Raw genomic sequence first — 15,735 nt, 5'->3', positions numbered from 1 at the left:
ACCTGGTCAATTTTTTCTATTTTTGGTAGAGATGGGGTCTTGCTCTTGTTCAGGGTGGTGTCAAACTCCTGATCGCAAGTAATCCTCCTGCTTGGCCTCTTAGAGCACTAGGATTACAGGCGTTAGCCACTACACCTGGCCATCCTATCCTACATATTAAAATACATCCTACATATTAAAATATTAATCCTACACATTAAAAATCCTACATCCTACATATTAAAATATTAATATGTAGTTGGATAGTTCACAGAGATTCCAAAGCCAAGTATATTCATTTACTATACTGGGATTGTCAGTGGCTCTTACTTATTTAGCCATGCTTTCACTTCCGTTAATCTTGTTTTTGGTGGCAGTTTAGTACTTGAGATTATTCTCATGTAGCTCTTTAATAGCTCATGTAAGGATTCTGCATTTCCACTGTAAATAACTTAGCCTTAGGCTGCTAAGATGCAACCAATTTTTTTTTTTTTTTTTTTTTTTTTTTTTTTGAGACAGAGTCTCAGTCTGTTGCCCTGGCTAGAGTACAGTGGCATCATCATAGCTCACAGCAACCTCAGAGTTTTGAGCCAAGTGATCTTTCTTCCTCAGTCTCCTAAGTAGCTGGGACTATAGGCCTTTATTACCACACCTGGCTAAGTTTTTTCTGTTTTTGGTAGAGATAGAGTCTCACTGTTGCTCAGGCTGGTCTCGAACTCCTGACCTCAAGCAATTCCTCCCACCTTGTCCTCTCAGATTGCTAAAGAATGGGCCACAACACCTGGCTTTAGTATATCCTTAAGCTGACTACAAACCAGAGATTCACATGTTCCAATTCTGTGCCATCAAAGAGCTTTAGAGCCACTTGAGTTTTGCATCAAAAGTAAGTGATGTCAGTTGTGCTAATTGCACATGACACTTTCCTTGGGGGAAACAGTTCCTTCTTTGTCCTTACCCTGTTAGTGAGATAACTAGCACATTTCTTTGAGTTTGTGTTACAATAGACCTATAAACAGTACCCTTTATATTTTTAATGATAGTTAATTAGGGCCATCCTTCCAGAAATAACTCTAAAAGACAAATTGCCTATCATGAGCCTTATTGCAGAATTTTTACTAAATGGATTATTTTGTTTTGATTGGCTTCTAAGTAGTATGTCCCCTAAGAATTTTCATCAGTAATGTTTTGAGCTATGATTGGTTTCATTTTCTTTATTAGTGCTTTGGATCAGAGATATATAACTGATGATTGTTAGAGCATATTTTGGGGGGAGGAGAAATTAATTGCCTACTTTTGGTTCATTTTTCCTTTTTTTTTTAACATGAAAGTATGAATTTACATATTTTTAGTTCCACAGTGTTCATCTTAACATTCCTGGTTTGAAATTTCAAATATTGCAACATTTACAGCGTTAACTTCTATTAATACATCACAGAGTCAACAGTGTGGCAGTATTGATCTTTGTAATTCTGATTGTACAAAATCTCATGACTAATTTATATGGAAATATTTCATAAATATTCTTTCACTATTCATTTCTTTCATCTTATACAAACTATAAAATCAAATTGTTTTCAAATCAGCTGTGACCTAATATTTTCATAAAGTGACTGTCTTAGTCTGTTCAGGTTGCTGCAATAAAATATCTCAGACTGGGTAATCTGTAAACAACAGACATTTATTGCTCACATTGGAGGCTGAGAAGTCTAAGGTCAAATTGCCAGCAGATTCACTGTCTAGTAAGGGTTCATTCCTCATAGATGGTGCCTTCTGTATGTGTCCTCATATGGCGGAAGGGAAGAAAAATTCCTTCAAGCCTCTTTTATAAGAGCACTGATTTCATTCATGAGGGCTCCACCCTCATGACCTAATTACCTCCTAAAGTCCCTACCTCTTTTTTTATTGGTTTTTATTTTAGCATATTATGGGGTACAAGTGTTAAGGTTATATATATTGCCCGTGCCCCTCTCCCCCAAGTCCCTACCTCTTAATACTCTTATATTGGGGGTTAGGTTTCAACTTGTGAATTTTGGAGGGATAGAAACATTCAGACCATAGCAGTGACTTAGAAGGTAGCAATGAATAATGTGTTATGCACATCCTGGGTTGAGCCTCAAGTCTCTCTTGGCAGTCAGTTCTTGATCTAGCACCTTAGAGAGACTGGGTCCCCTGGAATACATGGGTAAATCAGAAGACTTAATTCCTTCATACAGGCTTATTTTATGTATCTATACATACATATATCTATATCTATACCTATATAGATGGGGGGGTGGAGAGAGTACATGAAACCACAAGAACATACACTAGTATCATTATCCCTGCCAATATTTATCGAGGACCTGCTAAATACTTCACCTATGTTCATTTTTTATTCTTCCAACAACCGTATGAGATAGATTAATAATAACCTCTGAAGAACAAAGAGAGGAGAGTAGTATGATCATAATTTGAATTAGGATTCCCTGGGGTCAGAACCTGTCCTTTTAATATTAATACACCATACTACAACTCTGAATAGTAATACTAGAATATAAGTAACTTCAGAATTTTGCATAGTGTTTATAGAAATAGAATATGTCAACATATGATCATTAGTGTATTCTAAAAATGTACATTCAATATGTATTTTTAAAAATCGAGGCCGGGTGTGGTGGCTCACGCCTGTAATCCTAGCTCTCTGGGAGGCCAAGGCGGGCAGATTGCTTGAGGTCAGGAGTTCAAAACCAGCCTGAGCAAGAGTGAGACCCTGTCTCTACTATAAATAGAAAGAAATTAATTGGCCAACTAATATATATAGAAAAAATTAGCCGAGCATGGTGGCGCATGCCTGTAGTCCCAGCTACTTGGGAGGCTGAGGCAGTAGGATCGCTTTAGGCCAGGAGTTTGAGGTTGCTGTGAGCTAGGCTGATGCCCCGGCACTCACTCTAGCCTAGGCAACAAAGCGAGACTCTGTCTCAAAAAAAAAAAAAAAAAATCGACTTACTGTCTTTGAATAAGACTTTCTTAAAATTAAGATTTATAAATTTGGGGCCAGGCATGGTGGCTCATGCCTGTAATCCTAGCACTCTTGGAGGCCAAGGTGGGAGGATTGCTTGAGCTTAAGAGTTTGAGCACAGCATTAGTGAGAGCAAGACTCTATCTCTACTAAAAATGGAAAAAATTAGCCAGGCGTGGTAGCATGCACCTGTAGTCCCAGCTACTCAGGAGGCTGAGGCAGGAGGATCGGTTGAGCCCAGGAGTTTTAGGTTGCTGTGAGCTATGATGATGCCACTCTACTCTAGCCAAGACAACAGGGTGAGACTCTTTGTCTCAAAAAAAAAAAAAAAAAAAAAGATTTATAAATTTGGAAAAGGCAAATTACAGATTATAACTGTTTGTAGCAAGTAAGAAGAGAGAGCCCATTTGTTTTTGTTTTCAAAACTGATACATGAAATACTTAAAATCTTCTCCTGGTTTTTATAAGGCTTTTCATTTATTTCCTTTCTCTCATATTCAAGAAAAACTTATATTATTTAATATGCATCTATTTAGCTGAAGAAATTTAATCTGGTTTTCTTGGATAATACTCCATTTTCTATCTACTTTTTGTTTGTTTTTTTTTTTTCTTTTTCTTAGAACCTTGGTCACTCTTTGATCTATCTACTTTTGAGTTGTTAGATCCAAGGTTATATTGACTGTTATCTGACTTAATCTTCTCTTGCAAGCATTTTTTCACAGTATTGCTACCATGAAACATATTTATATAGGCATGAAACCAAGCAATTCTAAAAGATATATTTGGTTCAGTACCTGAAACATCTAGCTGTAACTAGGAATAATTTTTTTTAATCGAAATGACCTAATTGCAAAACTACTTAAACTTGGAAATAATGATTGTGTATATTTGTCTTTTTTCCCTTCTTTTTAAAAAATATGGCACAAACCACATTTATGATACTGCATAAATACTCTCAAACCCATTCAGATGGTGTTCATACATCTTATACGTGTCTATCTAAAAATTAAAACAGAGCAAACTCTTTATATCAAGAACCCTGTGAACATTCATTACTGAGGTGTTTTCAGGCTTTCTTGCCTTAAAAGAGGAAGATAATGGATAAATTCAAGTTTTGAATATTTTAGTAAAATTCCATCCATTTCTAGATATAGAACATGGACAATTAAAGTTTTCTAGTATCTTTATTTTCCAATATACATACTTAGAAATTATTATTATAGAAAGCAACATTATCATTGCCTTTTGTTTACTTCAGAGGACTTGTGATTTACTGTAATTCATGCCTTGTATAGATGTGAAGGAATAGATTCCTTTATACTACTAAAATTTGGGTTATCTCTTAGGTCCCATCAGCAGTATCCTGGTGAATAAATATGGCAGTCGTCCAGTCATGATTGTTGGTGGCTGCTTGGCAGGTTGTGGCTTGATTGCAGCTTCTTTCTGTAACACTGTACAGGAACTTTACTTCTGCATTGGAGTCATTGGAGGTGAGTTGCTATTGATTCATTTTCAAGTATTAATTTATTGCTGGCTATTTGGTATTCACTTGTATTCTTTTTTCAGATCTTTTGAGTGAAATTCTTTCCATATAGAAATTATTTGACTATCATTTTGAAGAGCTATAGACAAATTAATTTAAGAGTACTAGAAAAGAAACTTTTAAAGAAATTGCTATAATATAATAGGTGTTTATTGTTTGTTGAATGAATGAATTGAAAGAGATGATTGCATTACTTATCCTAATAGATAATGGTGTTAGATAAACAATATATAGCAACTTATTCTCTTTGCCTCTTCCTCCCAAGGAGAATAGGCTTCCATTAGAGCAAGAGAGAGTGTTAAACATAAAAGCAGAAATTATTGGATAGAATGTCCAGATAACATGTCTGAGGGAATAGAGGATATATCCGTCCCCTCTTTGTCTCAAAAAAAAAAAAAAAAAAAAAAAAAAAAAAAGAGGGGACGGATTATCAGAGTCTCACTTTGTTGCCCAGGCTAGAGTGAGTGCTGTGGCGGCAGCCTAGCTCACAGCAACCTCAAACTCCTGGGCTCAAGCGCTCCTTCTGCCTCAGCCTCCCAAGTAGCTGGGACTACAGGCATGTGCCACCATGCCGGGCTAATTTTTTGTATATATTTTTAGTTGTCCAATTAATTTCTTTTCTATTTATAGTAGAGACGAGGTCTCACTCTTGCTCAGGCTGGTTTCGAACTCCTGACCTGGAGCAATCCGCCTGCCTCGGCCTCCCAGAGTGCTAAGATTATAGGTGTGAGCCACCGCTCCCAGCCCCTAATTGATTTTTGATGTTGAATTTTGTTTAAAATTATTTTTAAAGTTGTTTTTTCCCACTTTTCCCCATCATTCAATATCTAAAGTTTTTGTGTATTCAAATTTCTCAGTCTTTTATGGTTTCTGTCTCATGTATTATCCTTATGAAGTTGTTTCCCATTGCAAGATCATGAAAATATTTGTCCACTTTTTTTAGTACATTTAATTTTTACATTTAAAAATTCTGAATGGGCCAGGCGCAGTGGCTCACACCTGTAATCCTAGCACTCTGGGAGGCCAAGGCGGGCGGATTGCTCGAGGTTAGGAGTTCGAAACCAGCCTGAGCAAGAGCAAGACCCCATCTCTACTATACATAGAAAGAAATGAATTGGCCAGCTAATATATATAGAAAAAATTAGCCGGGCATGGTGACACATGCCTGTAGTCCCAGCTACTGGGGAGGCTGAGGCAACAGGATTGCTTGAGCCCAGGAGTTTGAGGTTGCTGTGAGCTAGGCTGACGCCATGGCACTCACTCTAGCCTGGGCAACAAATCGAGACTCTGTCTCAAAAAACAAACAAACAAAAACAAAATAAAAATTCTGAACAAGTGAAAACATCTGACAGAAAAGAAAAAATAATACCTATATTCTCACATGGTTAATAAGTTGGTTCATTTTACCTTTTATTAATTTATTAATCAAATATTGATTGAACAAGAATACTATGTATGTCAGGAACCATTTTAGGTACTGTGGAGATAGAGCAACAAGTCAGGAAAAGTCATGCTCTTTATTGAGAGAAGGCAGACAGTACAACTCACAAATGCATGAATAAATAAGAAAAATATTAGCTAGGCATGGTGGCACATACCTGTAGTCCAAGCTACTCAGGAGGCTCAGGCAGGAGGATTGCTCAAGCCAGGGCTTGAAGGTTACAGTGAGCTATGATTGTGCCACTGTACTCCAGCCTGGGTCACAGCGAGACCTTGCCTATAATAAAGAAAAAAGAACAGAAAAATATCGAGGGGTTATACATGCTATACAAAGCCTTAAATGAAGTGTTATAATAGGGAAGACCTGGGCAGGCTCACCATATATGAGCTCCCTAAAGAGATGACTTTAAGTTGAGATCAAAATAACAATAAGGAACCAGTTTTATGAAAATCTAGGGGACCATAGACCCTAGAGCTTATCAGCACATGTGAGAATGGTCAGATAGGCAAGTAAGGGCCAGGGCAGAGGTTGTAGATAGGAAGTCGTGGAGGTTTGAAGTAAGGGAGTGACCAGCTTTATTTTAGCTCTGTTCCTGGACTTTCTGTCCACTCTCATTGATGACTGTTTACCTATTCCCAAGATAGGGCCACACTGTTCTAAAGATTGTAGCTTTTATAAAGCCATTTAAATATCTGATTTGGGCCGGGCGCGGTGGCTCACGCCTGTAATCCTAGCACTCTGGGAAGCCGAGGCGGGCAGATCGCTCGAGGTCAGGAGTTCGAAACCAGCCTGAGCAAGAGTGAGACCCCATCTCTACTATAAATAGAAAGAAATTAATTGGCCAACTAATATATATAGAAAAAATTAGCTGGGCGTGGTGACACATGCCTGTAGTCCCAGCTACTGGGGAGGCTGAGGCAGCAGGATTGCTTGAGCCCAGGAGTTTGAGGTTGCTGTGAGCTAGGCTGACGCCATGGCACTCACTGTAGCCTGGGCAACAAAGTGAGACTCTCTCTCAAAAAAAAAAATCCAGTGACATTTTCATTGGATTACATTAACTTAGTGCATTCATTTGGGAAGCTTTGACATCTTGACAGTTTTGTGTTTTATTTTCCTAAAACTTTGCGTGTTATTTTTAAGTCACTGACTTTTCAGGAAAATTTCACAATTTGGGCCCTATAAATTGCATGTTTTTTATTTTTTGGTGCTATAGTGAATGAGATCATTTAGTATTGTGTTTTCTGTTATAAATCTGTTTTTATCTCTGTCCGATAATTATCTACTTAATGATTTTTATGATTATAAAAATCATTCTGGTGATCTTGTTAGATTTGACAAAATAGTTATTCATCTTCAAATAATAAAAACAGCTATAATAAAATAACTAACATTTATTGAGTGCTTACTACATGTTGGGCACTGTTCTAAGTGCTTTACAAAACTTTTCTTCCTCAAACCAGTGCCCTGTGCCTGTTCTACATATTAAGAAACAGTCATAAGAGGGTATACACATCTGAGATTTCACAGCCAGTGTGATGCTGAGATTGAAACCCATATAGTCTTTATTAGAACACAGTCTATAAACCACTAAATAACATCTCCTCTAATAATGAGGATTTTTGTCTCCTTTCCATTATTTATGCCTTTAAGTTTTATTGTCTGGTTCAGTAATTTCATAGATATTTCTGAAGTATATTACAGTATGTGGGATTTTTTTTCATGTTCTTCCACAGGTTTTGGACTTGCCTTCAACTTGAACCCGGCTCTGACTATGATTGGCAAGTATTTCTACAAGAAGCGACCACTGGCAAATGGACTAGCTATGGCAGGAAGCCCTGTGTTCCTCTCTACCCTGGCCCCGCTCAATCAAGCTTTCTTCGGTATCTTTGGCTGGAGAGGAAGCTTCCTAATTCTTGGAGGCTTACTACTAAACTGCTGTGTAGCTGGATCCCTGATGCGACCAATAGGGCCGAAGCCAACTAAGGCAGGGAAAGATAAAAGTAAAGATTCTCTTGAGGAAGCTGGAAAATCTGATGCAAAAAAAAGTACAAGTGATGCAAATACAGATCTTATTGGAGGACACCCCAAAAAAGAGAAACAATCAGCCTTTCAAACAATTAATAAATTCCTGGACTTATCCCTGTTCAGTCACAGAGGCTTTTTGCTGTACCTGTCTGGAAATGTGGTTATGTTTTTTGGACTCTTTACACCTTTAGTCTTTCTTAGTAATTATGGTAAGAGTCAGCATTATTCTAGTGAGAAGTCTGCCTTCCTTCTTTCCATTTTGGCTTTTGTTGACATGGTTGCCAGACCTTCCATGGGACTTGTAGCCAACACAAAGTGGATAAGACCTCGAGTTCAGTATTTCTTTGCTGCTTCTGTTATCGCAAATGGAGTGTGTCATTTGCTAGCACCATTATCCACCAGCTACGTTGGGTTCTGTATCTATGCGGGATTCTTTGGATTTGCCTTTGGATGGCTCAGCTCCGTATTGTTTGAAACACTGATGGACCTCGTTGGACCCCAGAGGTTCTCCAGCGCTGTGGGATTGGTGACCATTGTGGAATGCTGTCCTGTCCTCCTGGGGCCACCACTTTTAGGTATAGTATGTCTCCCTACCTCTGTAGTTCTGTTATCATAAAACAGACATATAAGATTGGCAAGGTGATAGAAAGCAGAGATTGGTGAACTGTTTGACTAAGACCAGCTCTTTCTCATTTCTGTACCCTTAGTGTTGATACAATGCTTAACACACTATAATTGCTCAAATACTTACAGAATCAAATTAAATTGAACCATCAAGCCAAAAAGGGATCAAATATTGTTACAGATATCAATGGTTTTTAAAATTTGTTTATTCTTTTTTCCTTTTTTCTTTTTTTGGGTTTTTTTTTGGTTGTTTTTTTTTTTTTGAGGCAGAGTCTCACTCTGTTGCCCTGGCTAGAGTACAATGGCATCATCATAGCTCACTGCAACCTCAAACTCCTGGGCTCAAGTAAATCTCTTGCCTCAGGCTCCCAAGTAGTTGGGACTACAGGCACATGCCACCATGCCCAGCTAATTTTTTCTATTTTTTAGTAGAGAATGGGGTCTTGTTCTTGCTCAGGCTGGTCTCTAGCTCTTAACCTCAAGCAATCCTCACACCCACCCTCCCAAAGTGCTAGGATTATAGGCATGAGCCACCTAAAATTTGTTTTTCTTGATCATAAAACTAACAGGCTTACTATAGAAAAACAACTCTACCTTTAACATACTGGTAATGATTACATTTTAATAGTGGAGTTTATTTCAGTAGTAACAGTATAATAATAGCTACCACATAAGCTCACAGTGTACCAGAGACTGTCCTAACCATTTTCTATATCCTGTTGTATTTCATAAGGCTATCAGATAGGAGGACTGTTGTAGTCTGCATTTCATAAATGAAGAAATAGAAGCATCAAGAGGTGAAATAATTTGGCTAAGATTATGCAGCTAGTAAATCAATTATAATTTGGGAACTATTCCTTAACATTACTAAATACTCCATCTTTCAATTAATAGCCCAATAGATAACACACAATGAAAAAAATAATTTGACCCTCCTTATAGATGTGAATTATACTTTGGGAATTTTGATTTGGGGAGTAAGGTTACATAATAGAAGATCTGCAGCTATCTTTTGATATTGCTCTCTTCCTTCCACCTCATAACCCAATGAGTTGCCAAGTCCTGTCAGTTTTTATCTCCTATGTCTTTTTCTAATCTGTCCATTTGTCTCTATCACAACTACCACCTTTATCCAAAGCTCCTATCTCTTATTTGGGCTGCTCCTAACTTGTTTACCTATATCCACTTCAATCTCTTCAAAGTCTCCAGTTCAGAACTCTTAGAGATTTCTTAAAACTCTCCAGTTGCTTCCCATTGTTCTTAGGGTGAAGATCAAATTCCCTAATGTGGCTTGAAAGGCACTGCATGGCGTGGTCTCACCTGTCTCCCAGCCTCATTTCCTTCAACTGGCCATTTGCTCGCTCTGCTTCAGCAACCTGGCCCTTCTTCCTTCCCCTCTCACACTTTGCTTCCTCCTACCACTGTGCCTTTGCACTGCTGTTCTGCCTGGATCCTCTTCCCACCCCCCCTTTTCCTAAATAACTCCTATCTTCCTGCAAATCTCAAGGTAGTTGACACTTTAAGAGAAGCCTTCCTGATCCCACTTGCTGGTCCCAACTGCCTATTATTTGCTTTCAAAACCCTCCTTGTAACACTATCACAGTTTGTGTAGTTAAAATATTTGATTAATATCTCTCTTCTCCACTGACTGTAGATGTTATCACCTCTGCTCATCCTTGTCCTCCATGCTTAGCAGAGCCAGTGCCTGGTATATGCTGTTTAAGTGTAGAGTTTTCCAAAGTTTATTTCAGGTGATACTAGTTTGATGAGAGGCTAATAAATTTTACTCTAACAAGAGTTTCATGACTAAAAAAAAGTATGGAAACACCAAGTTTATTAAGTTTCTTTACTATAGGACCTCACAAAGCTTTTTATGGTAGTGTACATCGTGAATATTTAATAGAAAAGAATATGATACTACATTTCCCAAATTCATTTGACTTTTGAAACATTAGAGTAGAATCCTATAGCACAGTAGTTAAGGGTGCAGACTTCAGAGTCAGACTTCCTGGGTTTACAGACAAGCTATTTCACTTTATTAGCTTTAATGTCTCTGTGCTTCAATTCTTACATCTCTCCAATGGGGATGATAAAATCTGTTTAAGGATTAAACACTTAGAATGGTATTAAGGTATTGCTGATACATTTTTAGCATAGGACAAACGTTCACAGGAACACTCTTTGGAAATGCTGATAGGGAAACAGCATTTGCCTGGCTAATTGGAATAGGTCTATGGTCTTTTTTTTGTGTGTGGAGACAGAGTCTGCTTTTGTTGCCTAGGGTAGAGTGAGTGCCGTGGCGTCAGCCTAGCTCACAGCAACCTCAAACTCCTGGGCTTAAGCAATCCTGCTGCCTCAGCCTCCCAAGTAGCTGGGACTATAGGCATGCGCCACCATGCCTGGCTAAGTTTTTCTATATATTTTTAGTTGGCCAATTAATTTCTTTATATTTTTTTTTCAGTAGAGGTGGGGTCTCACTCTTGCTCAGGCTAATTTCAAACTCCTGACCAAGTGAGATATTATAAACAGAAGACCAGATAATTTTTAACAGTTCCTTTTGATACTAATTTGTCATTTGTGGGCTCTGTGATGATTGGATTGACATCTTTCTGAGTGGATCTTTCAGCTTTGTTTGGGAAAACAAACCTTGTTTACTCTTACCCACCTAACTATTTTTTTTTAACATGTTTAGGTTCTCTCAATGACAAATATGGAGACTACAAATACACATACTGGGCATGCGGTGCAATCCTAATTATTGCAGGTGTCTATCTCTTCATTGGCATGGGCATCAATTATCGACTTTTGGCAAAAGAACAGAAAGCAGAGGAGGAGAAAAAGGAAAGTAAGGAGGAGGAAACCAGTATAGATGGTGTTGAGAAGCCAAAAGAAGTTACTAAAGCCGCAGAATCTCCAGACCAGAAAGGCACAGAAGGAGGCCCCAAAGAGGAGGAGAGTCCAGTCTGAACCCATGGGGCTGAAGGGTAAATGGAGCAGTTCATGACTCAAGATATCTGAAAATATTCTACTGGCCTGTCATCTACCAGTGGTGCTTAATGCAGATAGTGGACATTTATGTGAAAATCATACCAGGTGTTCATTGATGAAATTTTTGTTTCACTCCTTACCAATAGCCTGAATTAAATATGCCATATTCTTTGGGGAGGGAGTGGTTGGTGGCAAAGGATGAGGGAAGGAAGTAGGTTTTGTTTTGTTTTGTTTTATTCTTAGTTTTCAACAGTGTCATGAAGATTATAATATGTGCCTTAAGTTTTAGTCTCTAGAACTCTTTAGAGGGCCTTAACTTTTAAAACCATTCTGTTGAATTCATCAATTTTGAGTATCATGTTAAAAGGAAAAATAACTAACTTGTTTGAGGCAAATCTAAAATTTAAAATTAATCTTGCTTCCTTGCTATTTGTAAATATATTCTCAGACATTTTCACTGGAAGATTTATGAATAGAAATATTGGTTGAAAGTTGGAGGTTTTACAAAATGCAGACTCATATCTTCTAGCAGCAGTAGTTGCCTGGCATATGTGCCTGCTAGCTATGTATTTGCAAAATTTAAAGCATAAAACTTGGGGAACATCTTGGCTGCTCTAGCCACATTGTGCTTGTTAACACCCCTCAGGTACCTTTTCTTGGGATGCTTATTAGAAGCCAAGTAAGTGCTTGAAGGTTGTTTTCATTAAATTACTACTTTTGCTCCCCTGTTCAAAGACACATTGAGTAGTTATAGATCATTGCCCTTTTTGAAATCATGTGGTATTATTTTTCAAACTGTAAAACTTAGTATTAAAATCCGTTAAGCTATATATCAAAACTATCTGTTTGTGCCTCCTCAGTAAATATAACACATATAATTAAATGTAGACAGATATTTCAAACATCAGCTAAATTCAGCCTAGGTTTTTCCAAAACCTCCGTTAATATGTGAGACTGTTGGAATTTTTTTTTTTTTCCTGGAATTTTTCCCCTTTGATTCACAGTGGTCCCATTTATATTTGCTTCTAGCTTAGAGCTATGTGTGAGATATTCAGTTTGTATGTGTTTGGTATTTTTTAAATTTTTTTCAATGTTTGCAAATTAAAGAGGGCCAGAAAAATTTGGCACCAGGCAAACCAATAAAGATAAGATTGGGAGGGAAGCTACTAAGTGTGCTTAGTTTGTTTTTTTTTTGAGACAGAGTCTCGCTTTGTTGCACAGGCTAGAGTGAGTGCCGTAGCATCAGCCTAGCTCACAGCAACCTCAAACTCCTGGGCTCAAGCGATCCTCCTGCCTCAGCCTCCTGAGTAGCTGGGACTACAGGCATGCACTGCCATGCCTGGCTAATTTTTTTCTATATATATTAGTTGGCCAATTCATTTCTTTCTATTTATAGTAGAGATGGGGTCTCACTCTTGCTCAGGGTGGTTTCAAACTCCTGACCTCGAGCAATCCGCCCACCTCGGCCTGGAGTGCTAGGATTACAGGCATAAGCCGCCACGCCCAGCCTGTGTGCTTAGTTTTGATAAGTAATTCCCTTTCTGTTTTCTGCGAAGGCCTTAAAAAAATTGTTATGCTTAGAATTACTGGATACATTCATACTCTCCACACAAACCTAAAAATTCTGTGACCCTTTTCACTTACCTGAAAAGTAGAGAAATGGGTTCACTATAAGTATAGGAGGGAGGGTGGACCAGAATGAAAACTGTAAATATTTTTTTAGTCTAATATCTTTTAAATTGAGGTAGAAAGATATAGTCATTCAATAAATTATATTCAATGCATTTAAAATACCACTGTAATTGACAGAGTGAAAGTATAGATACAATAACCTTGTATAAGGGGCTAAGTTTTCCAAATAAACTTTTTTTTTTTTTTTTTTAGAAAATGTTTCTCCCTCTAAATGTTTATTTTATTGAAGAAAATATTGCCATGTCTTCTTCATGTTCATTATCAGATTTCAGTTTGGCCCTTGCTTGTATTAAATCATCCAGTGTATATACCTTGAGATTTGTATATATGGTTTGTTTATTTTTTAATTTTCTCCCTTCCCCTCCTTTGCTTTAAGATAAGCATGGGGGAAATTTATCTACCATCTAATTGAAGTCCAGAGCAGTTAACTTTAAGGACATAATGAAAAACTCCCTTTGTATGCCTGAGTGTTATGAAAGGTGGAGGAGGAGTTTTAAGGGAGAAGCCTGCTGAGACTATTGGTAGGCTTGGCCCCATTTTGGACTCTGCCATTTTCCTTGGACCCAAATCTATACTCTTTGTACCTCTTTTCCCTTCTATAAAAATGAGAATTACTGTTGGTAAGGGAATGTAACTAAAGGAAGTGTAAAAAGAAAAAAAAGTAAAGCAAATAAGCAAGTGTAAAGAATTATTTTCCGCCATTGTGACTGTAGAAGCTACATCCACATAGTAGACCCTGCTAGTTCTGTGTTCACTAGTTGAATCTTAGTGGCATGAGGGTTTTGTGATGCAGATTAACCACCACTCATTAGAAGGAAGGGTTCTGAAGTTGCTGAATTCAGAAGCAAAAGATAGTACCAGGCATTCCCCCTTCTATTGTACTTAGCAGATATTGCTTTTTTTTTTTTTACAAATTTGATTTTGGTGCCATTTTTTCTGACAGACTGTGCTCACTTCATTAGCATTTTTTAGCAATATAGTATTTTTAAGTTAAGGTATGTACTTTTTTCAGACATAATGCTATTGCACACTTAGTAGATTACAATATAGTGTAAACATAACTTTCACATGCACTGAGAAACCAAAAAGTTTGTATGACTTGCTTTATTGTGATACTCACTTAATTGCGGTGGTCTTGAACTGAACCTGCAATATCTCCAAGCTTATATAACTGGCTCAAAGTTCAAACTATACTTCTTATCACCCTTCGATCCTGACTTTTCCTTCCTGAATATACAGGCTTAAGAGATTTATTCAAGATCAGTATTGGCAACAGAGCAAACACTAAAACTCAACACAGGCCTACTCTGTGCCATCTCTTCCTTATTAACAATCAGCTTATCATCTCTGTGTTTCAAGTCAACACTGGGAGCAACTGGGCTTTCTGATCCTGTCTGTTGTCCCTTACTGCATCTTAAGACTGACTCCATTTGAAGTTTTCAGTTCACATGGTTTCAGTGTCTGCTTTGGGAAAATAGATGTATGCATAGAACACCTGCCTATCTCCTCCTTTTCTCTGCCCCACACCCTCTGTAAGTCACAGAGAGAAGTTATTCAACTCTTAGGTAGTTACAGTGCCCAAAAAGGCGTGAGACTGTTCAAGAGTACACACTCTGAAACGGCTCCCAAGTCAAAGCAGGGGAATTATTTGAGAAACTGATAAGTTGGATAATTGCAGATCATGGTAACATAAACTGGACCACATTATCATGTTATACTCAAATCTATTGATAATTAAACTATCTTAACTAGCCAAGATAAATGAATAGTTTGTATAAAAAGTACTAATGAAAGGATGATGGTAAAACAAATTATGGGAAATTCAGAGGTATTTTATCCCTGATTTAGTCACATCAATGAAGGATTCTCTGTTTGGATTCTTAGGTTGTCTGAATTTAGTAGTCTATGTCTATATCAAGATATATATGTCAATATTAAAATGTTACCCTGTATTTTGAAAAGGAAGAAAGTTGTTAAAAGACATTTAATATTTTTGTATGAAGTAATGTTTTATTGTGTTGGATTTCTGATTGATAAATTGGGTATTGGTTGCATGTCTGTATGAAAAACGTAAATGTCTGGGTTTTACCTTCCTTAGGAAATGGTTCCCAGTATAATAAATTTAATCATCAGTGCTGGTATTCCCCTCCCCTCCCCCCACACACATACACTTTTGCTTAGAAAGATGAGGAAATTATCAGTAAATTCTCACCTTTGCAACATGGTTTGTTTTAATAATCAAGGCAGGCACTTACCTAGAAGGAATGAAGAAAGAGGTTAATGATAGACTTGTATAACTACGATCACTATTTCAGTGCTTGACAGGAAGTAACAACCCAAGCTTGCCTGGCTTGCCCAGATATGAGCAACTGGGCCAAGCTACTTCAGAGTTTAGAACCATCTGGATGGGGAGCAGTGGCAGTTCAAGTGCATCACTCCATGAAA

The 15,735-nt window shown here is 37.7% G+C and overlaps 1 protein-coding gene across 6 annotated transcripts in view; it reads left to right on the top strand.

Annotated features, from left to right (window-relative positions):
- SLC16A1 (solute carrier family 16 member 1) overlaps positions 1 to 15,423 on the top strand; it is a 102,029-nt gene extending 86,606 nt beyond the window's left edge. For all 6 annotated transcript variants that reach the window (XM_075999988.1, XM_075999989.1, XM_012778444.3 and 3 more), the window contains 3 exons: positions 4,324 to 4,467; positions 7,695 to 8,561; positions 11,303 to 15,423. In XM_075999988.1, coding sequence (XP_075856103.1) covers positions 4,324 to 4,467; positions 7,695 to 8,561; positions 11,303 to 11,577 — 1,286 coding nt within the window. In that variant the 3' untranslated portion in view covers positions 11,578 to 15,423. The remainder of the gene's footprint in view (positions 1 to 4,323; positions 4,468 to 7,694; positions 8,562 to 11,302) is intronic.
- The last annotated feature ends 312 nt before the right edge of the window (positions 15,424 to 15,735 follow it).

Source organism: Microcebus murinus, chromosome 2, assembly GCF_040939455.1.
Source record: "Microcebus murinus isolate Inina chromosome 2, M.murinus_Inina_mat1.0, whole genome shotgun sequence".
NCBI classification, from domain to species: domain Eukaryota; kingdom Metazoa; phylum Chordata; class Mammalia; order Primates; family Cheirogaleidae; genus Microcebus; species Microcebus murinus.
Note: the sequence above shows the minus strand (reverse complement) of the source record. Positions and strands in the feature narration are given on the sequence as shown.